This window comes from Sus scrofa, chromosome 13 (assembly GCF_000003025.6).
Source record: "Sus scrofa isolate TJ Tabasco breed Duroc chromosome 13, Sscrofa11.1, whole genome shotgun sequence".
NCBI lineage: Eukaryota > Metazoa > Chordata > Mammalia > Artiodactyla > Suidae > Sus > Sus scrofa.
Window position 1 is genome coordinate 39,121,427 of NC_010455.5, and position 26,287 is coordinate 39,147,713.

Below are 26,287 nucleotides of genomic sequence, written 5' to 3' on the forward strand. Positions count from 1 at the left end.
ACCTTGTTCTGTTGTAGATTCTATTCTTCATCAGTTGTTTATTGTCCGATTCCTTGGTTCTATGGAGGTGAAATCAGATGACAATCCAGATGTTGTTTATGAAACAATGCGACAAATCTTAGCTGCCCGGGCCATCCATAACATTTTTCGTATGACAGAATCACATTTATTAGTCACTTGTGATTGTTTAAAGTAAGTAGTAACCTCTCCCTCAAAAAACTGTAGGAAAAAAATGTTTTCATAATTTTAGCCTATTAAGAAGTTTCCCAAATTTTTAATTATTATTATAGGTTAATTGATCCACAGACACAAGTTACAAGGCTCACGGTGAGTTGACATGTTTAAAAGCTTTATTTTAAGTCTCTTTGTACATATACACATCTTACATCTTTATAATACTCTGGATTCTGTATATTCAGATATGGTAGTGTGAATTATGATTGGTCTTTAGGCTGTTATAATTGAGTCTATGACTATCTCTCCAAAAAAGTTGTAATTGAACACTCCATGTAACGAAAAGAATTAATGCAGTCTTGTATGATACCTAGTATTTATTCCTTTCCTTAGCTAGGAGCATATCTCATATACTAAAGAAACTAAAAATTAAATTAAGGAAATAAAAGGTCAACATTATTGAGTTTATTTTATAATTATCTATTTTGAAATAACTGCAAATGTGTGCTTCTGTTTTAATCATTTAATAAGAGATCATTTTGTTACTAAATTTGACTTTGTAAAATGTTTTAATGGCTAGTAAAACATATTCAGTATTCAACAACCTTTTTTTTTTTGTCTTTTTATGGCCACACCCACAGCATATGGAAGTTCCCAGGCTAGTGGTCAAATTGGAGCTCTAGCCACTGGCCGACACCACAGCCACAGCCACATGGGATCCAAGGCTCATCTGTGACCCACACCACAGCTCAAAGCAACACCGGATCCCTAACCCACTGAGCAAGGCCAGGAATCGAACCCATGTCCTCATGGATCCTAGTCGGGTTTGCAACCGATGAGCCACGACAGGAACTTCCAGTTTCAACAACCTTTTAATCTGCTTGGCAGTCCAGACCAAATATGACATTGTTTGTTCTTGGATTACCATTTTGTTAAAAATAAATGGCTCTAATGTTCTATTTATGACATTTAATAACTTAGTACATGAGTTTGTCATATTTAACTGTGCTGTTGTAATGGATTGGAAAGTCTCATGTTTGCTTCTGATGTTTTCTGTGGCAGTTTCCGTTACCTAGTGTAGTTTTGTATGCTACACACCAGGAAAATAAGAGGCTTTTTGGATTTGTTCTTCGGACATCAGGAGGGAGAAGTGAAAGTAATCTGTCATCCGTCTGCTATATATTTGAATCAAACAATGAGGGTGAAAAGGTACATGGCTTTTCAAAATGTGTTTCTTTTGTGAAATGCATATCATAATCAAAGTTCTTAGTAAGATTTCTGGAAAAAACTCCCAATCTTTGCCTGGTCCAGCCGAGTTCCTTGAACAAAGCCTGTTGCTCTTAAGAGAGCTGAGATGATGGGTTGGGCCTTCTGACCCTACAGACCTGTGTCTTCTGGTCATTGATGGATGGTACAGTCTTCTGGCATCATTAACTTATCCTTGGGAATGCAAAGTATTCCCATAACCAGCTATTTCCAGATGCCTTCAGCTTAGATCAACAGCAGCTTTGCTTTGTTCTTTGCAATCTTACCATTTCAGTAATGAATTTGAGATAACAAGACATGGGTACTTGAAAGAGCCAACAGCCAGCAGTGGGAACTCACAGACTGAGAAAATACACAAAAGCTTGGTTTAGGGGCTGGAATATTCAAAAATCAGTTTGTTTGTTTGTTTTGCTTTTTAGGGCTGCACTCATGGCATATGGAGGTTCCTAGGCTAGGGGTCTAATTGGAGATACAGCTGCCGGCCTACTCCACAGCCATAGCAACGCAGGATCCTAGCCACATCTTCGACCTACACCACAAGCTCATGCCAACGCCAGATCCTTAGCCCACTGAGCGAGGCAGGTATTAAACCCGCAACCTCATGGGTCCTGGTCAGATTCGTTTCCACTGCGCCACAATGGGAACTCTGATAAATCAGTTTTTGTTTGATGTGGTATATTATGATGAATTATAAAACTAGTTACACTTCAGCCATTTGGATCCTTGAAATTATTACTTTGATATAAGAACTGCCTGAGTTTTTCTTTTTCTCCTTTTAGATTTGTGATTCTGTTGGACTGGCGAAACAGATTGCTTTGCATGCAGAACTGGTAAGAATCCAAGACATTAATTATCCAAGGATATTAACTAAAGTAATATAAGATCTTTCGTACTAGTAAGTAAATAAAAAAGATTTTGCTTTGCAAGATTAACAGTAGATACTGTAGCTGATATATAGTATTTAGAATTTGGATAAATGGCTGACATTAGATGTAAATTTTTGGTGTGCTCTCATATAAATGCGAATAATAATTTGAAAAGGTTACAAAGGTAATATTAATTGAAAAGTTGAAAATGTAAAGTTATTTTTCATATTTAATTCATTAGTTGTATTCATCTGTACTTCAGGATCGTAGGGCATCAGAAAAACAAAAAGAAATGGAGAGGGTCAAAGAGAAGCAACAGAAAGAACTCAGCAAACAAAAACAAATTGAAAAGGTATGCCATCCTGATGTCTAGATCTTTTCTGTTCAGATATGTTTATGTAGTTTCCTTAATTCCTTACTGTGACTTTTATATTGGAATTTTCAAATGAAGGTCTCCTTCTCTCTCTGCTTGCTCAGCCACTTTATAACCAGATGATTCATAACATAGCAGAAAAACATATTTATCTTCTTATGTTTACATTATAGTTATATTGATAGGTAGTGTGATTTGCTATTTAGCAAACATACTATAACTTTCATATTTCCATAATCCAGTGAAGGTTGGAAGGCTCTCTCTGTCAAAGCAGGTCTTTTGAGAGGGATATATATATGTACATGTGTCAGAAGCATAAACTCATCCTTGCTTTTTTGGTTGATATTTACCTCCCCCCCCCCCCCTTTCAGAATTGGTAGTATACACACACACTAGAGAGGGGAAGGGAGGATGTGGAGTCATTCATTATGAGCCTTTCACAGTAGTTTATAGTGAGAGATAATGATGACCTGAATGTTAAGTTGTTGGCCATAAAAATGGAGAAGTGGGGAATGTTGTCTTCCATAGGATTTCTAGAATGGTATCACAATTCACTTAGTGTTGCACTGGTTGTATGTAGCCTTTCTTTCAGTAAGTTGCTGGAATTATGCATATGTATTTATGACATAAGGGTTTAAGTGGCTCTCAAGGATGTATTTTAACTGCATATGATTGCAAACAGTTAACTTTAAGTTTCTTTTTTGTCTTTTCCGCTAGGACTTAGAAGAACAAAGTCGGTTGATAGCTGCTTCCAGTAGACCGAACCAAGCCAGTAGTGAGGGGCAGTTTGTTGTCCTTAGCAGTAGCCAGTCAGAAGAGAGTGATTTGGGAGAAGAAGGAAAGAAGAGAGAGTCAGAAGCATAAACTCATCCTTGCTTTTTTGGTTGATATTTACCCCCCCCTTGGAATTTATTGACAGTTTCTGTGGTGAAATGGCACAAAGTAACAACAATATTGAAATACCAAGGAGGAGATGAAAGTTCATATTTACTTGTTTAACCTCATTTTTTAAACTGAGATTGACCATGATAACTTAGATTTGCATTGATTTTTTTTTCCTGAAAAATAATATACTATGCAGTAACTTCAAATTCCACATGTCTGAAAGAAACCTGTTCATATCCCTGAGGTAGATTGCTGAGAAATTACAGTTGCTCAAGCCTTTTCTTCCTTCAAATTGTGAACTTACTACCTTGCATTGTAATTGGATATGATCATAAGAAATTGTTTCTTCTGCTTCAGTTATTCGTAAATATGCTCCGTCTCTTTCATTAGGAATGTTTTGCTGGCAGGAAGCTTTTGACCGAATAGGTTCAGTATCCTTATACAGAGAATTCTACAGGTTTGCAAATATTTTAACAATATTAAATGTGCAATAGAACTTTTACAGAATAATTAAAACAGATTTTAGATTTATTGTTTCAAATTGTGGCAGGTGGTACTGTTGACTTCAGGGCACTTTCTTGGATTGCTCACATTTCTCTGATGCACCACACTTGATGCCGATGGGAAGGAGGCATAAGTGTCTTCAGCTCAAGATTGATACAGCCCTGGGCATTTTATGATCACATTCTTAGTTCTCAGGTTGGGACTTGAATTATTGCTGCAGAGCAGTAATGGTTAAAATAAGATTTTGGAATTTATTAAAAGGGATTTTTTTTTTCAAATACATTTTAGATTAGGACTTAACATGTAAAGATATTGCTATGGGATAAATACATTGTATTTTCTGCTTTGTGTGAAATAATTTTTATTGAAAATCAAGTGACATTTCAAAAGAAGTTCTATAACAGTTGTTTCCCCAGAGTTTAGTTTAAAAATGTAATCTTTTAAATTTCAGGCTAATACCCACAGTATTTTCATAATTCCTTGTTTTTATAAAATACTGATCACCCCTTTATATCCATGAAGGCATATAATATAAGAGAATAGAATAATTTGCACTAATTATTGTAAATACTTGTACTCTTCAAATAAGTAAAGTAAAAGGTCTAATTCCATGAAAGATTGAAAAGAAATCGAGTGCTTGGTATGGGAGAGTCAACCCTTGAAGGATTTTAGCCTGGTGCCGAGGTTAAAAATGACATTTTTCTACTGCCTACTTCTATGTCAAAACTTGATTTTTTTTTCTTTACTCATATTTTTAACATTGCTGATAAAAATTATGTTCCTGTGTTTCACATGTAAAAATATATAGACAAGTTAAATATAGTGAATAAAATATTTTACATAGTCATGCATTTAAAATTTTCAAGAGATTAGCCACTAAGACTAAATTTACAAGGGAAAAGCTTTTTGTTTGATACTCAGTTATTTCTTCTTAGCTCTAATTTCAAAATGTCATTTAAGTTCTCACAGTACAGTGTGGCTGTTTCACACTGTATGTACACTGTTTTCTGTAGGAATGGGAAAGATAATTATATATAGGATCATGATTTATTTTTTAGCCGTGTGCCAAATGGGAATAATGATTACTTAATAATCAGTATTTTGAAGCCTTATGTTACCAAAACGTATAGTAAAAAAGTGGAAATTTATGGATTACTTTTTGAAAAAAAAGCTTATTTTGTCCTTTAGTAAAGGGAATGCTTTAGCATTAGTTTGTGTATCTTTCCTTCTGTAGAAATTGCAATTTCTTCTTTGGTCAGCATTTGTTTAGTCATGGCAGGTCCTGCTTTTAAGATCTTTTTGAGACTTAGTAAGCTTTCTGTTTGAGAAAGCCCTGTTGAGACTCGTAAGTTGTCACCTCACTTAGGTCAGGTGAAACTTGACAGCCACCATGGAAGGAAGATGGTCAGCACTAGGTGGCAGTTTTACTAGGCTGGCACTTTGCATGGTAGCAAAGTGCTGCCACTGGTGAGCTCTCTGGATCAAAGTGTAGACTAAAGTTGATGCCACTGGCAGACTTAGGGATGCTGGACAGACCTGTAGTCCCTTTTAAGTCATGTCTGGATAGGAATTTCCTCAGTAACACACTCTTGTGTCCATAGGTCAGACCAAAGCACATTCCAGTGCCAAATAGAAGTCATGTGTGGGTTTAACAATTTTAGATGATTCAACTTCTGTTCCATTTCTATAGAACTATATGAACTATTCCATTATTGCAGATATTTAAGCATCAGGTTTAATAAACTTTTTTTTTTTTTTTTAAAGAAGACAGCCCATGTATTTCTGCATAATGTTAAAGCTGATCTTTGTCTCTTACCCTTTAAAATTCCTTCAGCTTTTGGATGTTTTGGTGGTAATTGAATTCGATATGGAGATGATCTTTCTCAATTTCACACTTGTACTTAATGATTTTAAAATTAACCAAACTGCTTCTTTAAAAGGAAAGAAATTAAGTCTACCTAATTCTGCCAGGCCCTCTTGCTACCTGTGTCAACTGTGCTTTTGTAACTATGGTAATGAAGTCAATAGATAGGAAACTAATTATTCTTTCCCCCTTCTGAAATTGAGAAAACTTGCTAATAAGGGACTGAAACTTTAAAAGTCCCCCAAAGCAGCCTACTTTTTGCCATGTTTACAGTGATTACTTTGTATTTGATTTCAAAAGAATTCTCAGATTCCACAATCTAGGGATGGTAAATTTATGTTCATCTTAATGCTTGGGAAAAGGATAGTAGGGTGTGTGTACTGTTCTATTTAACATATAATCATATATTGTAAAGGCATCTGAGTTAGTTTTGAGTTATATAAAGGAACTGCAAGTTTTGAAGATTTGAATCTTCTCATACATGCCGACAGACCCTAAGAGACTTTGTTTTGCAAAACATTCTTCCTGCCAAATTAATGAAACTAACAGTGGTTTTGATAACAACCTCCTAGCATTCAAACTGTTCTTTAAATTTTATTCAAACATACTGATTGTAGCAAGCAAGCCTTTGACTTTATTTTAGCAAGTTTGGCTTACTCTTCCCTCTTTCATGAAGTTTTTTTCTTCCACATTAATTAATAATACATAAAAATTTGAAACTGGAACTGTATTATACTTTTAACTAATCTCTTGTGGCTGTACTCATGTAATTTACTTAGGTTAATATGAGAACTGGGGATTAAGTTATAGCTAATGTGCAAAACCACTTTGTATATTTGGTGATTTTGTAATGTAAGTGAATTGGTTAAATCTTATTTCACTGATACTGTTAATCATGCATATACAATTAAAAGTTAAGCTACATTTCCCTTTAGAATTTGATTTATTGGATTTGAAGAACTTGACTTTATGTAATGGTGGTATACATGTGGAGTGGAGAACTTATTTTTCATTTTGTCAGAATAGGTATTCCTGATAAGCCTTCAGGAAATGTGCTGTTAGGAGATTTTTAATGTATAATAAAGACCATGATTTTTGTATAGTCTTTTTTTGTATGAAATATTTGACATATACTCAGAATTTAACTTCTCCAAGTAATTTCAAATGATGCTTAAAAAACAATTGGACTTTTTCTTAATCTGTTATGACAGATTAACCCTAACCTAACCCCACTGCAATTCCATAATAGAGAAAATGGAAAAAAATAAGGTCACATACTGGGAAGTAATATTAATTCACCACTGGTGACTTTTTTTCCTTTTTGACATTACAATGTAAACTTCCTATCTTTGGTCCTAATCAAAGAAATTGCTATAATTTAAAGGGCCAGGTTATTGTGTACTACAGCTTAAATGGCTTGAGCCTATAGTTTTAATACTAATGTATATTTATCACATGTGCTCTTTCTTTTTTTCTATTGACAGTTTCTGATTTAATTTGTTTTGAATTTTATAAAATGTATACACTGGTAGATGGTCAAGGGAGTGGATGAAATTAACTTTATAATTATGAAATTTATGTAGGTGTATGTATATCCTAAATATATCTGTATATTGACATACATATAATCAAGCACTCACTTATAAACAGACACCACAATTTGACTAAAAAATATAAAAACTATTCATGCCAGCTAGTTTTGCAAATTTTTTTTATGTGAAAACTATTATTAAAAGTAATTTTAGGACTGTGCTCACTGACATAGTCGATATAGCCATGAATCCCTACATCAGAAAGAAATCATACAACTTAAGTTTCCTTAAGAAGGAATATATTGTGCTAAAAAAAGTATGTAAAGACCAAACATATAAATGTCAAGGCTATCACTGACGGAGCCTGTGGTCATCATTCCTATCTCTCTGTTTGTTCTCTCTGGTGATGTGCCATATAATGGTACATAGATGGGCTGAGTGAAAAGGTCGTCTCAGTTTCTTTCCTCACTTCCATATTCAGAAACCTGTACTTAAATGCAGCATAGAATATATAGAAATAATTTTTTTTTTTGACTTTTTAGGGCTGTGCCTGTGGCGTATGGAAATTCCCAGGCTAGGGGTCAAATTAGAACTGTAGCTGCCAGCTAGCCTATGCCACAGCCACAGCAACGCCGGATCCTTAACCCACTGAGTGAGGACAGGGATTGAACCTGTGTCTTCACGGATACTGGTCATATTTGTTTCTGGTAAGCCATGATGGGAACTCCAAAATAAAGTTTTATAACTAACATCCTATAACTGCTTCTTTTAGTGATCCCCTCCTGTGTATCCAGTACTGAACTACATGCAATACAGAAGTCATAAACTATCATGCATTTGAAAGCCCTTTGTTTCTATTCCAATGACTGCATTAACCAATAAATGGTAATCCTTAGCCACGGTTTTGTGGGATGAAGGAACATGTGTATCCTATTAATAATGAAATTGCAATTGATGGTTCTATTTAAATTAACTGAAATACCTAACCTCAATACTGGACTCTACAAGTAAAACAGACACTAAGCTGGCCTTGAGACTTTTTGTACAAGAACAGCTAATTCCTAGGATCATGTACTAGGGTCCATATTTTATTCAGGGTAATCACTAACTCATTTTATCTATGTACTCCTCTATAAAAAAGGTTACTATTAAGAATTATCTTAAATTATCAGAGGTGGCATTTATTATTTTGACCACACAGGAATTTGGATTCACACATTTAACGTAAAGATCAATATAGAGTTAGAACTGATGTATTTTAGTTAATTAAAATTTTTACTGTTTGGGTTTTATTTATTAAACTCCCTTTCAGAATGCTAACCATCTGTTGGGAGGCTGTATTCAAGGTGACTTTTTAAAGAATGTAGACTGTATTAAGATTTTAGTTGGTAGGTAAAATGAGAAATATAAATCAATGTAACAAGTCTTTTTAGGAAATACATTTTCAGAATTATACCTTTTTATCCAGAATAGTTTGGTTACCAGGTTCCTGTGAAAATTCCTTGTTCATAAAGGTCATATTCTTTGTAAAGGATGTATGCTTTTAGACGATTGGGTAATGGAAGAAATGACATGAAGACTGGACAGCGCAGGTGTAAACGTCCCATACATTTCCGGATCTTTAGGCGGCACAAATGTTTCAGGGAGCGAGGGTTTGCTAAAATGAAAGAAACAGAAACATTATCCAAAAGGAAAAAGAATTGCTTCATTTTTTAGGGATTTTAGCAAATGTATTTTATACTGAACACACCAGGATTTTCATTTGCTGTCACTAAATGGAAAAGTTACTTTGGAAACAGGTTTTCACTTCTCATTGCAAATCTTGTAGATAAGGGTTTTAGAACCACATCAGGATAGGGTCCAAAGACTGGCATCAGTTGTGGGTCTGGCCTGTGAGACCTAAAGCTCTTATATCTACATGTAGTAACGCCCTGTCCTGCTGCTCAGGGTCAGACTAAAAACTAAAGATCACTACCCATGGGGAAATTGGTTGGAAGAAAATTTTGACTTATGCGCTACTGTGAAGGAATGTGATTTGAAGGATCATTTAATACTCTGCACCGCCTTAGATCTTCGCATTTTCTCATCCCTGTTTTGATTGCTATTTCATAGTTTTTAATTTCTATGACTATGCTCTTCTATAGGATTAGGAGAAAAGATTTACTTACCTATATAATAAATAATTACCTAATAGATTTTATCTATTGGGAAATGGTAATAAGTACAAATTAAGTATAGTTATAGACGTAACATTATTTTAGACAGGAATAGTATTTTTCTTGGTGTCTTTAGGTCAAGCTTTTAACTGAAGAGAAGAATGTTCTACAAAACAAGAGTTCAGTTAGTATTTTTGGGGAATAATCTTCAAGAAAGAAAGATACTCACTCAAGATAAAGTGAATTTCTGACCATAGCCCCTGTTTTTGGAGCACAGCTTTCAACTTTGAACAGATCCTAACTTGATCAACGTAATCAAGCATCACTCGAACAACCTTTCCAGAGAGATGTTGTAGCCATGACAAAGTTATTACTTCACAGAACTGAGGAAGAAAAATCAGAACTATGAAAGTAAATGAAAAACTTGTTTAGCAGAGTAATCAAAACACTAAACTCAGAGTCAGGAAGTAAGGTCTCAAGTTCATTTATAAGCTAAGGTGTTGAATGAGAAAATTCTTAGCCCACATTTGGAAAAGTATTTACTACTTAATTGTCTTCCAAACTTTGTAAAATATAATGAGGGTGTGAAATGGACTGTTAGGTAACATCTGTTATCCTCTTGGGTTGCCTGCATGGCTGTATGGAAGAAAGATTACCTTTCTAGCTTCACTTGCACCTACATGTGGCCACATGACTAAGTTCTAGCCAATGAGGTATCAGGGGAAGTGTGAGCAACTCCCAGGATGCCCGGAAGAGCAAGGCATGTGCCACTTCCTCCTGCCTGCCTTACTGCTGGCTAGAATGCGGATGTGAGTTTCTCCTGTGAATCATAGACGTGTCCAATTTAGAAGGCTGTCTGCTCTGGCCGTTATTTATAGGAGAGGGGAATAAGCCATCTTATTAAAGCCATTCTTATTTTGGGTTTTCTATCATTCATAACCTATTCCCAAACCTGATACTTGAAGTTTCTGCCTTTAAATAATTTATATCCTCAGATAAGATGCCCATGTAAGGAGGCAAAAAAATACTATATGAAAAGTTAGGAAATAATACAAGACAATATGCCTAAATGCCAAGTCCTATATTAATCATAACATAAAAGTATACACAGTATTAAAACAATGTTTGCCTTTCACTTTTCAGAACTGATTCAAAGTGCTTTTTCCATCAATTTATTTCTATTTTCAGATTTTAATAATACGAATTCAAGTATTTATAAGGCATGTGCTTTGTGCTAAGCACAGATTTGTAAGCTGAGGGAAGTGGTGAACTAGAGCTTACATTCATGTATTTGTGGAGGAAATACAAACAGTAAAATACATAAAAAAGAATTTCAGAAACTGATAAGTACTATAAAAGAAATGAACAGCATTATAAAAGAATTACTAGAGAATGGAACTGCTTTAGATAAGGTGGACAGGGAAGGACCTCTATGAGGAGGTAACACTTGAAATGAGACTCGAAGGGTGGTAATTATTTGGAAAATTGGAGGAACCTCGAGCTCAAGTTGGGGAAAAGAGAAGTGACCAATTAGGTGGGAATATTGGAGACTGTGGTGTGATGAAAGCCAAGGGGAAAATGTCTCAGAAAGATGGAATGGTTAACGATATTTATTGCGATTCTTTTTTCATCAACAGGTGACCAAATTAAAACCATTAACCAAATGTTAGAGGTAGAGAGTTCCCATTGTGGCTCAGCAGAAATGAATCTGACTAGCATCCATGAGGATGGAGGTTTGATCTCTGGCCTCTTTCAGTGGGTTAAGGATCCAGAGAAGCTGTGATGTAGGTCACAGATGTGGCTCAGATCTGGTGTTGCTATGGCTGTGGTGTAGGCTGGCAGCTACAGCTCTGATTTGACCCCTAGCCTGGGAACCTCCATATGCAGCAGGTGTGGCCCTAAAAGACAAAAGACAAAAAAAAAAAAAATGCTTGAGGTAGCCAAAAACTTCGGAGTACAGGTATTGGGAACCCAGAAGCATTTTAGCTAGATAATTCACTTCTTCAAAGAAAAAGCATAACTGGCATATAAGGCTGTTCATTCTTCACAAGTCTGTTCACACATTCCTTCATTTGTGAAACTCCCTAGGTAGAGGTAAATCACTTTCTCCTCTGAACTGTTTCTGTATCTTTTACGTCTTTCTACTATCATATTTATTTTATCATATGTTTATCATATTAAAATCTTTCCAACCATGAGCTTCTGGAGAGGATGGAGTTTTATCTGTTGCTGAGTTCAGGGCCACCAGTAAGTAATGACTACAGGGTGATACAGCTGATACTGTGCACTTACCATTGTATCTTTGATAACAGTAGATGTCCAGCCTTCAAAACTATAGAAAGGATGAACTTTGTCTCCATGAGGACAATCAAAGCATCGCTCTGTGTCATAGCCATAATTCAACAGCATCCTGAGCATGACTTCATCTTTCAGAGTATATTGCAGAGCTGACGGGAAATGTAAAGGGTTGACTCTACAGAAGTAATTGACGTTGGCCCCGTGCCGCAGCAGCAGACTTATCAGCTCATAGTTGCCCATCCTTAGGGCTATCTGGAGGCAGTTAACTGGGTCTTGATTAGGTAGAGCTCCAGCACTCAGAAGTAGCTTAACTGAAGAGAGGTCACCATTTGATACAGCAAAATACAAAGCTGACTTCCTGTGGTCATCATAGTGTTTGCGAATTCTCTGATCTAGCATGAAATTTACATCAAATCCAGCCTGAATGAGAAGTTCCAGGCATTTGGGGTGTGCTCCTGCTGCTGCACAGTGAACTGGACTGATGCCGCTCCGCTTAATGGCAGCAAAATCCGTAACTGGAACCAAAATCTTTAGAGCTCTGAAAAATAATTTCAAAATGCATTTTAAAATAGTTTTGGCTAGGATGCAGGAGGTTCCCATTGTGGCTCAGCAGTAACGAACCTGAGTAGTATCCATGAGGACTTAGGTTCCATCTCTGGCCCTGCCCACTGGATTAAGGATCCAGCATTGCCATGAGTAATGTGGTATAGGTTGCAGATGTGGCTCAGATCCCAGAATGCTGTGGCTGTGCCATAGGCTGGCAGCTGCAGCTCCGAATCACCCTAGCCTGGGAACTTCCATATGTCACAGGTGTGGCCCTAAAAAAGACAAAAAAAAAAAAAAAAAAAAAAAAAAGATGCAGCATTAGCTTGTTTATGATTATTTTACACCAGTACCGGATGGCAATAGTATCAGGTGGTATTTAGACACCCACAACAATAACAACAACAGAAAGGGATAATCCCTGCATCCCAAAACTCACATCCCAAGTAAAGTTAAATGAAACTAAGGTCTAGATATAAAACTCAGAATTATCCCAGTCAGTGAGACCTGGGCTTCCCCCTATTGCTAAAGGACTTGATAATAAACTAGTTTTATGCCTCTTCAGTGGCTACAGAGGATGCGTGACTTTACCACTTTCTAGCTGGTCAAGAGTTTCTCATCTTTAAAAGGGATTTTGGAGTTGTAGGATCAGAGATGAAAAATATAAAGTTCCTAGGAGTTCCCATTGTGGCTCAGTGGGTTGAGGACCCAACATCCTCTCTGTGAGGATGGGGGTTAAATCCCTGGCCTCACTCAGTAGGTTAGGGATCTGGCATTGCCACAAGCTGTGTTGTAGGTTGCAGATCTGGCTTGTATCTGGGGTTGCCATGGCAATGGCGTAGGCCCGCAGCTGCTGCTCTGATTTGACACCTAGCCCAGGAAGCCATAGGTAAAATAAAATATATATTTTAATTAAAAAAACCAATAATCATAAGCATATACATATATGCATATATATATATTCCCAGAAACTGCTCCAAAAAATTCCCATAGTTATTACTAATATTTGCAGTAATGTAGTTGAACTTACAACAAGTGGCCTCTGTCAGCTGCCACGTGAATGGGCAGGTGGCCTGAATTCTTTGGGATGTTGGCGTCGGCTCCATATTCTAGCAAGAGAGTCACAGAGTCTGGATTTCCTCCACTAGCAGCTTCAAGGAGGATGGAAGAAGAATCAGAGGCCTGACCAAGAGCATTAGCTCCTAAGAGGAAAAAAGGTCATGTTATTTAAAAAGTCTTTTCCACTATACATAGTGCCTAAGCATTCTTAAAAGTATACCACTACGACCAAAACACAACTACTGAGCAGCTACTCTAGCAAAGCACTAAGAATCAAAGAAATTAAATGCACTTGGAAAAAAAAATGGTATAAGCAGTCTCCAAGTTATAAGTAGGTTGGCTTTCAGAGTAATTTTATGAGTTATTTATCCAGAACTTAAAAATTCTAGAAGAAATAATTTTATAGAAGGTGGTTTTACTTCCAGACCAGTGTACAAAGGCTCGCTTACCTCATAACACACCATAAGATAGTACTAGCAATCCTGTTGAGCTAGGTAAACAGGCTATCTAATCAAGATCTTATGGTGGAACAGGGTATTTGTTCTGCTTAAACTTGTTCTTAGGGGACTGTTCATATTAAGAGACAGTAGCTGTTTTTAGTTGAATTTGGGGTCTGCTGATAGTTAAAAGGATATATTGTAGTACCCTGTATGGGAAGTGCTATTGAGTGGTATGGATAATAAGAGTATAGATACAGCTGTCTTTAGAAGATCTCAGGGCTGGGGTTGTAGTGGGGCTGGGAGGTGAAGGAAGGAGAAAGGGTCAGTTGTGGAAGACCTCTCAGTAAAATGCGCTTCAAAGAAAGAGTAGCATTTGAATAGACAAAAGGAAAGGAGAACATTCTGGGCACATTCACTGCTCATATTAATAAGATATTGTGACTTTAATTAAGTTCAGACTCCTTAGTCATCAGAATGTAATGGCTGTCCCAGAACCCTATTCCTAGAGTACATCAAGAAATGTCTAGGAGTTCCCATTGTGGCACAGCAGAAACAAATCTGACTAGGAACCATGAGGTTGTGGATTCAGTCCCTGGCCTCGCTCAGTGGGGTTAAGGATCCAGTGTTGCTGTGAGCTGTGGTAAAGATCGCAGACATGGCTCAGACCTGGTGTGGCTGTGGCTGTGGCATAGCCTGGCAGCTGTAGCTCTGATTTGACCCCCTAGCCTGGGAACCTCCATGTGCCGCGAGTGCGGCCCTAAAAAGCAAAAAGAAAAAAAGAAATGTCTAATAATGGAGTTCCTGCTGCTCTGGTACAGTAGGTTAAGGATCTGGCGTTGCTGCAGCTGTATGTAGGTCACAGCTGTGACTTGGATTCGATCCCTGGCCTGGAAACATCCATATGCCACGGAGGTTACCAACTCCCCACCCCCACAATGCTCACTATGAGCTGGTTCCTCTATGTACATAATAATTTCTAAACCTCCCCACAACCATAAAAGTAGATGCTAATTCACTTTTAATTTAATTTACTCTCAATTTAAAGAGGAGAAACTGAGCTCCAATGAGATTAAAGGACTTCACCAGAGATGCACAGCTAGTAAGCAAGGTCAGCATTTGTGTACACGTGGGCCAGACGCAGGGCCTGTTTCTATGATGCCATGTTGCCACCGCAGCAATGCAGGTCGGTAAAGTAGTATAATTTGGGATGAGATAGATGTGGATTCAAAGCTTGGCTCTGCTATGTCATAGCTATGCCATTTTGTGCAAATTACTCTATAAGAGGCTTTTCTAAGGGAAATGCTCTCTCACAGACTTCACTGATGTCAACCAATACTGGTATCTTTGAAAGGTTAAGGATTTAAAATCTGTTTCCCTCCTGTTTCTTTATATTTTAATCAGTGATCTACACAAAAGTTGCTCTTCTTGTATAGATGAAGAGCCCAGTGTTTACTTTTGTCATTCCAGCTAACGGCTTTAGACATCTCTGATATCACTCTTTTAAAACATCTTACTTAAAATGTCTTAAGGCCATTGATTGGGAACTAGCCTCCCTTATATGATAGGAATGATTTAGGTAAGTCTAAAAAGTAGAACATTGTTCTTAAATACAGGAGTCCCTGCAGTTTAGAAAGTTGGAGACCAGGTCCATCTATTCTTAGGGAAAGAAATAAAGCTTCTGGACACAAATGGAGAATAAAGAAGATAATTCTAATATTGGGGCTTTAGTAAATCTCGGTAAAAATTTGCTTCTTTGAAGAAAAATGCTTTAGATATTACACTGCTTCATCTAACAGTATCATCAATGAGGATCTCCTCAAAACAGTAAATACCAAAGTTCTCTGAGCCAAGGTCTCTGCCAGTTAAATCAGGATCTAAGCATTGGTGGCAGGAGAGGGCATGTGTCAAGGCAAGTCCTGCTACTTGTACCATCCCTGAAGGATAAAATGAGGATAATGCCTATCTCACAGAGTTTTTAGAAGATTATTTGAGGCAATATAAGTAGCTTAAGGCCTGGTGCTTAAAAAGTATTCAGTAAAAATAAGTTGCCTTCCCTTTCTCCCAGAGTTTTGGTTATTAAGAAGAAATCACAAAGAATTTCCTAACTTAATTCATCTGGTAACAGATTGGACGCCTCAAAACTTGGTATAAGCAGAGACAACATGTAAGGGATGTTGTGGAGTCTTTCTGTAAATCCAGGAAAAGACAACATTTAAAAGTTTAATAAAGGAGTTCCTGTCGTGGCGCAGTGGAAACAAATTTGACTAGGAACCATGAGGTTGCAGGATCAATCCCTGGCCTCACTCAGTGGGTTAAGGATCAGGCATTGCTCTGAGCTGTGGTGTAGGTCACAGATGCAGGTTGGATCCTGCGTTGCTGTGGCTGTGGCTGTGGCTGTGGCTGGCAGTTGTAGCTCTGATTTGACCCCCTAGCCTGGGAACCTCCATATGCCGCAACTGTGGCCCTAAAAAGCAAAAACAAAAAACAAAAAACAAAAACCAAAAACTTAAATAAAAAACAATCATCCTTAGAGTTTCATCCATAAGAATGTGGGTTCAATCCCTGGCCTCACTCGATGGGTTAAGGAACTGGCATTGCCATGAGCTATGGTATAGGTCACAGATGCGGCTGAGATCTGGCATTGCAGTGGCTGTGGCACAGGCCATTGGCTGTGGCTCCAATTCAACCCCTATCCTGGGAACTTACATATGCTGCAGGTGTGGCCCAAAAATAAAAGACAAAAAGCAAACAAAAATAACCATCCTCTTAGCATGGTCAGGGAACATTAAGGAAAAGAGTAACCTGCATTCTAGCACTTTTAGGAAAATTACTTCATACCAAATAAGAAATATTTAATCCCTATTTTAGGCTTTTCAGTAGTTAATATTAAAACATACTTTAATAAAATATTAAATCAGGCTTAAGTGAAATTTACTTTCTATGATTTTGAAGCTCTCCGTAAAGAAGAAAATGCTTAGGTCACGTAACGCTTTAGCAATGTGCTAAGACGGAACAGAAAACTCTTGCCTTTCTGCAGTAATAGTTCCATGATTTCAGTGTGTCCATTTTGAGCAGCAAGAGCAAGAGGAGTGAATCCGTAGGAGCTCTGAGGGTCAGGGTGTGCCCCAGAAAGCAGCAGGAGCCTTACTATGTCCCGCCTGCCCAGTTTGGCTGCTTCATGGAGAGCTGTCCTCTCATTGGTACACCTCAGATTGACATCTGCGCCATGGCTGATCAGCAAAGAGGCCATATGGTAGGAGTCCTGTAGAACAGCTGGGAAATTAGAAGTGAGGTAGGCATTACGTTTAATAGGAAATGAAGGCCAGAGTATTACATCAGCTAGTTTCCCTCAGGCTTCTTAAGGAGCTCTTTCTACCTATTCCTCATGTGCCAGCACTTTGTGTTTAGGAAACAGATTGTAAAATGAGGCATATATCATATAATATTAATAGTGTTTTACATCAATAGGCTAATTGCTTCTCTGTAAGCCATGACAAACTATTCATTGTCTACTGGCTGCTTATGTTTATGCATATAAACATAAAATTTCCACTTGTTATCTTTTTTTTTTTTTTTTTTTTGTCTTTTGTCTTTTTGTTGTTGTTGCTATTTCTTGGGCTGCTCCCGCGGCATATGGAGATTCCTAGGCTAGGGGTTGAATCGGAGCTGTAGCCACCGGCCTACGCCAGAGCCACAGCAACGCGGGATCCGAGCCGCATCTGCAACCTACACCACAGCTCGCTGCAACGCCGGATCATTAACCCACTGAGCAAGGGCAGGGACCGAACCCGCAACCTCATGGTTCCTAGTCGGATTCGTTAACCACTGCACCACCACGGGAACTCCTCCACTTGTTATCTTTATGTTCTCAAGGAAACGGGAACTTAAGTACCTAGTACAGTCCTAGAAATGTTTGTAGCTACTTTAACTGAAGAAAAGCAAAAGCAGCAATAATTAGGAAATTATTTTTAGCCTCACATTTTGTTAATCAAAATTCTCTAACTGCCTTTTCTGCATTTATTCTGTTAATTTATTTTTTATTCACATTGGATGATAATCTTTTTGTTTGTTTGTTTGTCTTTCTGCTGTTTCTTTGGGCCCCTCCTGCGGCATATGGAGGTTCCCAGGCTAGGGGTCTATTCGGAGCTGTAGCCACCAGCCTACGCCAGAGCCACAGCAACGTGGGATCCGAGCCGCGTCTGCAACCTACACCACAGCTCATGGCAACGCCGGATCGTTAACCCACTGAGCAAGGGCAGGGACCGAACCCGCAACCTCATGGTTCCTAGTCGAATTCGTTAACCACTGCACCACGATGGGAACTCCATGGATGATAATCTTTAGTCCTTCAAGATTCTATAACACCTGAATATATTCATCTCCCTATCCATTTGCTGATTGTTGACATCGATTGTGTTTGAGGAATCTTGCTAAGTGTCAGATACTGACTCAGTATTAATTCTGCTCATAGCTGTCCATAATGTGCCATATGAAGTGTTATAACTGCTCTAAGATTGGAAATATAGAGTGCTAAGGGTGCTGGGTCTTTTAAACTCGTTGAACTGGCCCCTAGTGTCCCCTTTCATCCTGGAAACACATGTCCTTTGTTTTAGGAAGTAATTTTGCTTGAATTGTTTCATTGATGATATATACTGCCTCTATCTTGTCTATTCTCTTCCTAGCATTCTTTTTATTCACGTTGTTCCTTTCTAATCATCATCCTAATTCTTTTAATTCTTTTTTCTATTTCATTTCTTATCTTTTCCTGGAAGATTTTCTAAATTCGTCTCCCATCATTTAAAAAAAATTTCTGCCATTATATTTTTAACTGTCAAGAGTATTCTTTGTTTTGCTTTTGTTTTTCAATTTTTTTGGTAATATCTTGTTATTTCATTTATTTTAATTAATTTCCCAGAGGAAATTAATAATAATTTCTCCCTACATTTTATTTTCCCTAATTAATCTTTTTTCTCCAATTTGATTATCTCTGTTGAAGACTTTCCTCAGATAGTCCTTGGATATCTGCTCATGATTAAGAGTTGGGGACCAGGAGTTCCCGTTGTGGCACAGTGGAAACGAATCTGACTAGGAACCATGAGGTTGTGGGTTCGATCCCTGGCCATGCTCAGTGGGTTAAGGATCCAGCGTTGCTGTGAGCTGTGGTGTAGGTTGAAGATGTGGCTTGGATCTGGCGTTGCTGTGGCTCTGGCATAGGCTGGCAGCAATAGCTCCAATTAGACACCTAGCCTGGGAACCTCCATATGCCACAGGTGCGGGCCTAAAAAGAAAAAAAAAAAAAAAGACAAAAAAAGACAAAAAAAAGAGTTGGGGGCCAAAAAGCTGACTGAAAGTTCTAACCATCAACTGTGGTCTTAACTGTAGGTTACTTTGTCCGGACCATTTGTTAGGAAACCCCATAAATTCATTAAATTTTAATACTTTCCTCTTGAACTGATCAAACTCTCCAGAATTCTTGGAGGGTGAAGTTCTGGCTACTAGCTTTCTAGAATTTGGTGGAGGATGAGGGCTAAGAAATCTCAGCCTGTGTTTGCTTAATTCCCCTAGTGTTTTCAATCCAGAACACTTGCCCTAGCCTAATAACCCCTAGTACAGAGAGCCTCTGCTTACACTATTCAGAGAATAAACATCTGGAATTCTGCTGGGATGGGGGAAGAGTCTGTCCCAGTAGGGTGGACTAGGAGAAAATAAAATATCTGACTGCTTGTTTCTTAAGCGTTTTCAACCACTCATCCTGTTTTAGCTGCCCATCCTTCATCCATGCTCCATGAGGTAACTACATCCAATGATTTCAAGGCCTTTTGATGTAACTGTGCTGGTTTCTGGCTTTCCCCACTCCAATTTAAGTTTTGGCTTAAATCTTAAATTTAAGGGATAAGACACAAAAGAATGGGGAGAATAGGAGAGGAAACAACACTAACATGATTTTTTTAAAACTAGAAAAGCAAGTGGATGAGTAGTAAAACGACCCTAGTCTTATCCCTTTGAAACACTGAATGAACTGTAATTCTCCTGGAACCTCAGGAGGGAGCAAAATAAGTTATTTGTATTTAATCTGCCATCTTTACTTGGCCATTGGCTGCTTTTTTCTACTCTGCTTCCCTCCTGTATTTCTTACACAAAAATTAACTGGTTCAGTTGAAGTACTGTGCAAAACGATCAGCTCCAAATTGGACAGAGATTTTGCCTCAGACCACCTCATAGGCCAGCCTATATAAAGCTTCTTGAGAGTCAGGTACCCATGTGTGGTCAGTTGGGACCAGACTGACAGTGTTGTAACTATGCACAAAAAAAAACTGCCTTTGAGGGAGTTCCCGTCGTGGCGCAGTGGTTAACGAATCCAACTAGGAACCAAGAGGTTGCGGGTTTGGTCCCTGCCCTTGCTCAGTGGGTTAATGATCCGGCATTGCCATGAGCTGTGGTGTAGGTCGCAGACGAGGTTCGGATCCTGCGTTGCTGTGGCTCTGGTGTAGGCTGGCAGCTACAGCTCCGATTCGACCCCTAGCCTGGGAACCTCCATATGCCGCGGGAGCGGCCCAAGAAATGGCAAAAAGACAAAAACAAAACAAAACAAAAAAAACTGCCTTTGAAACCTGTGGACCTGGAGGAGACTAGGAACCATAGACTTCTCTGGAGCCAAAGTGTTCATTTACCTGTAAGAAGAGGAGAATTGCCTTCGAAATTCTTGGCATTTGGATTGCAGCCATTGAGAAGAAGAAAACTGACATTTTCTAAGAGGCAATTGCTGACAGCCAAAAAAAGTGGTGTTTCACCATTGTGGGTGGTTTGCTCCCACACACTGGGTTTTGAGGCTGAAATAAATTTATTAGACCACACAGATTAAGATATAGAAATAAATTTTAAATTTCTTTCTCAGAAGCATCACAAAGAGGCATATACAGAGTTTACCTTTCAGGGTTATTTCCAAAATGTTCTTATTTAATTGCACTGCAGCCTTATGCAGAGGAAGCCAACCTATCTCATCGGCCTCATCAAAAGCAGAATGATACTTGGTCAAGTGTGACAATACATCTTCCTTACCTATTAACAGGCCAAATGAGAACATATTCACATTTGGTACACATACAAGGCAGCCCATACTGCTCCTAAATTCTGCCATTAAAGTTAATGCATGAGACAACAGAATTCTAGCACCACCTTTTATGAAAGACAAATTTAAAGGGCACAGGACAAACGAGCAGTGAGGTCTTTCATCTAGCATTCCATTCTACTTGGGCCACACCAGACTCTTGGCAATCAGATATGGACCCCACTGTTCATCATCTGGGAGATCCTGCTCCTAAGGCTTTCTGAACTTAGAGGGGAAATGCTGCCAGTTGTTACCTCCATATCTCATCACAAGTTGAAGGGGATAGAATAGAAAGGGTACTTAACTGTCTCTATTGCTTCAATTATCTTCTTATAGTCAGCGCTTAAAAAGCTGCAGGAAAAAAAAATGTATGTAATTCCAAAACTGAGGAAAAAAACTAAGGCATTTGATATAAAACAAAGGCAACAGCAGTTAACCAGGAATGAACTCATATGAGGCAATGACTGAGGCATAATAGAAAGACTAGTGTGGCCCTAGAGAGGAATTCCAGGCAAACTCCTCTCCCATGTCTACTTTCCCTCATCCGACTGTTACACTTTTCAGGGTGGAAGTGTGTGAGAGCCTGAATCACAGTAAGCCCTAAATCAATGTTTGCTGCACTGGGAAGTTACTTTGTGGTGAAGGGGGTTAAGAATCCAGCGTTGCTGCAGCTGTGGCATGGGTCGCAACTGCAGTGTGGGTTCTATCCCTGGCCTAGAAACTTTCACATGCTGTGGGAATGTGAAAAAAAAAAAAAAATCAAACCTGCATAGGACTGAAATGTCACATTATTACTTGGTAAAATTTAATGGCCACTCTATAATGTCAATGACTCTAGCAAAAATTATTAAAAATTAGCAAATAATCATGGTGTAAATTTTAAAAAATATTCATGGCCAGAATCTGAGCTTAGAAAACATTATCAATGCATTTTTTGGCCACTCCATAGCATATGGAGTTCCCAGGACAGGGATCAAATCTGATTTGCATTTGTTACCTATGTGGCAGCTGTGGCAAAGCTGGATCTTTTACTGGGCTGGGGATCAAACAAGCATCCTTGTGCTGCAGAGATGCCAGTGATCCTGTTGTGCCATAGCAAGCATTCCAGTAGTTTTTTTTTTTTAAGTAATATTTTAATTAAAGTATTTAAAGTTTTTTTGGAATTGAATCTGAGCTGCAGCTACGATCTAAACTGCAACTGTAGCAATGCTAGATCCTTTTAACATACTGCATTGGCTGGGGATCGAATCCACACCTCTACAGTAACCTGAGCTACTGTAGTCAACTTTTTAACCCACTACACCACTGTGGGAACTCCAAAATATTTAAAGCTTTAAAGCTCAACTTATGAATCCTATATCATTTTTAAATCTAGTAAATAAGGATTGTCACCTTCCCATTTTCTTTGATAACTCAATGATCCCAGCTTGAAGAGAATAAATTCCCTTAGACAATATGACTTATATTTGATCAATAAAATTCTCTTAAACATTTAAAATGTACTTACAGATTTAGCACTGTATTAGTTTTCTAGGGCTGCTGTGTGAAATCACTACACACTTTGTGACTTAAAATAACACAGATTTATTATAGTTCTGCAGTTGAGAAATATAAAGTGGGTGTCACCAAGCCAAAATCTCATTGCATTCCTTCTGGAGGCTGTAGGGGAGAATCCACTCCTTTGCCTTTCCCAGCTTGTACAGGTCACCCATGTTTTTTGGCTCATTGACCCCTTCCTCCATCCTCGGAGCCAGCAAGTTGGGCCTTGTTCTTCTACTCTGCCATTTCTCATGTTCTCTCTCTTCTGCCTCCTCTACTTTAAAAGACCCCTGGACTCACCTGGATAATCCAGGATGATCTCCCTATCTTAACCTCAACTGATTAGCAAACTTTTTTTTTTTTTTTTTTTTTTTTGTCTTTTTTGCTATTTCTTGGGCCGCTCCCGCGGCATATGGAGGTTCCCAGGCTAGGGGTCCAATCGGAGCTGTACCCTCCGGCCTACGCCAGAACCACAGCAACGCAGGATCCGAGCCGCGTCTGCAACCTACACCACAGCTCACTGCAACGCCGGATCGTTAACCCACTGAGCAAGGGCAGGGACCAAACCCGCAACCTCATGGTTCCTAGTCGGATTCGTTAACCACTGCGCCACGACGGGAACTCCTGATTAGCAAACTTAATTCCATCTGCAGCCTTAATTTTCCATTGCCATGTAAGGTTACATATTCACAGGTTCTGGGGGTTAAGACTTGGACATCTTCTGGTGAGGGGAATGTACTTCTTGTCTCAAGTATTTTCTAGTTTCCTCATTCCTTCAAGTGCCTGATCAAATCAGCAAGCCTTTTTAAGTATCACACAATTCTCTCAAGTCTAATAACTAAGATTTATAACTGCAGTCAATTTTAATTTCTTTGGAACATTTTAATATTCTCAATCAAAATCTCTTATGCCTTTTAACCTAAAATCATGACTTTAAAGTCAATTACTCAATGAACTTAAATTTTTTCAGTGACAAGGTATTCAACAAGATATTCAATGAGCCCAATTTCTTTACAAAATTTTAACTATTTAAAGATTATTTTAAAGATTATTCTTAAATTTAATGCAACAGTATAGGAATAGCATGGTAAAGAATACAGATTCTGCAGTCAGCTGCCTGGCTCTTCACTTATTAGCTCTGTAAGTTACTTATAGCTAGGGTAAGTCACTTAATTTTTCTATGCCTCAGTCTCCTCACCTCTAAATGGGGTCAGTAATAGTACCTACCACATGGGGAGGTAATGAGAAATAGAATTTAAATGAATTAATATTTACAAAATGCTTAAAATAGTGTGCATATAGTGATCACTCCATGAGTTGGTTACTTTAAAAAAAAAGTACTGTAGATTTGATATACTTTAACATCTCTACATTTAATTATAACATCTCTTGGCATTAAAACGCATTTATCCCATTTTACCTCCAGGAGGCAAATGGAACCCAAGCAAAAACAATAGTAACTGCTCAGGGACTTGAAGTTGCTGATCAGCCAGAGAGAATCTGACTAGCTGTGCTTGGCTGTGGACAGCCCATATCCAGGGTGATTCTCTTACACTGCTGAGGGATCTATGGGGTCCTTTTCTAGTGTGGTCACACCAGAACTCTGAATCCACATCCTTCAGAAATGGTTAGTCTCTTCTGGGTTTATATTTACATAATTGCTCCTTTTGATTTGAGTAGATTAAAGACTTTACCTCACCCACCCCACTAAGGTAGAAGATAACTTTCTATGTGTCTTGATTACATTTATGCATTTATTAGCTCCCCAAGAACAAGAGGCATTAGAGTTCTGTAGCCCTTCCTATCCTCATGTATTTCTTCTGATTTCTAGTCTTCATCTCCTCACGCATATTTGCTATTAATATGGTTTCTTTACTGCCTAATTGAATTCTAAATTATTTCCAAATTTCTCCTATCTGGTCAGGTATCAAGTCTCATAGATACTTAAATGACAGTTCCTTGGATTCTGACCTTCTCTTTCATTTTTGTTACCACACTAGATTCATGCTTATGACAAGTCTCAACTGTTGAATATTTATTCTACATTGGCAATGAGATACCATTACCTCTCATCCTCAAGTGACTGCTGTGTAGTTCCTGGCTTGTGATTATCCTGTAAACTCTGTTGAATGATGAACTGGGTGTCAAAGTCATCATCTATGTCGTCATCACTGGTGTAATTATCCATATGAAATGCAGATAGATTTTCTTTAAAGTCAAAATGAATTAAAAATATTTTTCCAGTTATGAAAAGTTATCAACTGCTTAAAATTATAAATGAAATTCAGAAAACTAAAATGTTAATAGGATTGATAAATACAAAGTTTAGAAAACAAAATTTTCATTAAATTTTTTTCAAAAACCCTAAACAGTTTCCTGAACTGCCACAAATTCAACATAAATTAGATGTTTCCATGAGTAGCCATTTACTTAAAGCTTATTCAGGAAACACAACCTTTCATATAAAACTTAGGTAAGTGCCATTGTAACTATGAAAATGTTTGTATTGATCTATTTTAAACTTGGCTCAGTGATTGTAGCATTCACTCAAAAGAATGTCTTTCCTACACAGTGAGCATTATGCTGAAAATAACATTTTATTTAGTTAGTAAACACTAAAAATAAACAAGTTATAGGAATAAATGTACTCGCATAATATAGCATGTAACAGGAATAGTTCAGTGAAGGCAATATAACTTATTAGGCAATAGTTCAACGGTTTTAAAAGAACATTTCAGTTTTAAATAGAATAGGTTTTATCACATACCAAAGATTTTTTACCTTTTGTAATATCCTTTAGGACAGCAACTGAAGTTTTCACTGTTAAGGATTAGCACATCAGAATTTTCATTTATATTTAGGATCTTCACTCCCCTGTAGTGACCATTCCATTAATAGCTTTACTATAAATACTTGATCATAAGACAGTCTGGCACATTCTCCTTGTTTTTTATATGTCGTTTAGCTCTGTTTGGAAACATGATCTCTCTTCTTCACTTCTATATTCATCAAATTTAAAGATTAAACATTTTACTCCTGGAATAAAATGCTTTTGCAAGGGGTTGGTGAGGTGAAGTAAATTCATTTTCTTAGGACTCATGCATATAGCCACTGCAAACTAGAATCAATTTTCCATTTAAGAGAGGCCAAACATTTTGCTCTGACTGAATTATTGAAGGTGACTGTCCCAAGGGTCCTGATTCAGTGGGAAACTGCACCTATATTTTCTTTGGATTACAGAGTTGCAGCCTAAAATGTCCAGGAAGGAAGGAATTAATTCTACATGAGGTAATAAAAAGTGGACGATTATTTGTTTTGTTAAAATATTAATGTATATTAATATTATGAATGCATACTCAATAATAAGAATGATAACTATTAAAAGTAAAAAAGAGCAGGAGTTCCCATTCTGGCTCAGTGGTAATGAACCCAGTTAGTATCCATGAGGGCTCAGCTTCAACCCCTGGTCTTGCTTGGTGCATTAGAGATCTGGTGTTGCTGTGAGCTGTGGTGTAGGTCAAAGATACACTTGGATCCTGCCATTGCTGTGGCTGTGGTGTAGGCCAGCAGCTGTAGCTCCAATTTGACCCCTAGTCTGGGAACTTCCATGTGCCTCAGCTGCAGCCCTAAAAAAGTCAAAAAAATGAAAACGAAAACAAAAATATCCAAAGAGCCCACTT

General features: G+C 37.9%; 2 protein-coding genes across 7 annotated transcripts in view; one reads left to right on the forward strand and one right to left on the reverse strand.

The window, feature by feature from the left end:
* Nucleotides 1–3,543, forward strand: part of APPL1 (adaptor protein, phosphotyrosine interaction, PH domain and leucine zipper containing 1) — a 35,813-nt gene extending 32,270 nt beyond the window's left edge. Inside the window, 6 exon segments of the mRNA NM_001134966.1 lie at nt 18–192; nt 291–327; nt 1,237–1,383; nt 2,220–2,270; nt 2,569–2,658; nt 3,397–3,543. Coding sequence (NP_001128438.1) covers nt 18–192; nt 291–327; nt 1,237–1,383; nt 2,220–2,270; nt 2,569–2,658; nt 3,397–3,543 — 647 coding nt within the window.
* Nucleotides 35–26,064, reverse strand: ASB14 (ankyrin repeat and SOCS box containing 14). Of its 6 annotated transcripts, XM_021068998.1 has the most exons (11): nt 25,389–26,062; nt 24,674–24,815; nt 21,373–21,419; nt 20,888–21,019; nt 20,632–20,790; nt 16,988–17,233; nt 13,492–13,663; nt 11,913–12,456; nt 9,850–10,003; nt 8,921–9,121; nt 35–219 (listed from the first exon to the last, which is right to left on the reverse strand). In XM_021068998.1, the coding sequence occupies exons 2-10, from the start codon at nt 24,793–24,795 to the stop codon at nt 8,943–8,945; spliced, it is 1,755 nt and encodes a 584-aa protein (XP_020924657.1). In that variant the 5' UTR covers nt 24,796–24,815; nt 25,389–26,062; the 3' UTR covers nt 35–219; nt 8,921–8,942. The 6 variants fall into 6 exon arrangements, with proteins under 6 accessions (XP_020924657.1, XP_020924658.1, XP_020924656.1 ...); XM_021068999.1 differs by lacking the exon at nt 35–219 and having other exon boundaries at nt 5,119–9,121; nt 25,375–26,063; XM_021068997.1 differs by lacking the exon at nt 35–219 and having other exon boundaries at nt 5,119–9,121; nt 25,389–26,061.

Bases quoted from the DNA above. Each gene is read 5' to 3' on its own strand.
- ASB14 (XM_021068998.1), bottom strand. From the start codon at position 24,795: ATGGATAATTACACCAGTGATGACGACATAGATGATGACTTTGACACC. The intron at 21,020-21,372 runs TTAAGTACCCTT...GCCTGTTAATAG, and splicing joins AATTGAAGCAATAGAGACAG to GTAAGGAAGATGTATTGTCA. The intron at 20,791-20,887 runs GTAAACTCTGTA...AATTTATTTCAG, and splicing joins TTTGGAAATAACCCTGAAAG to CCTCAAAACCCAGTGTGTGG.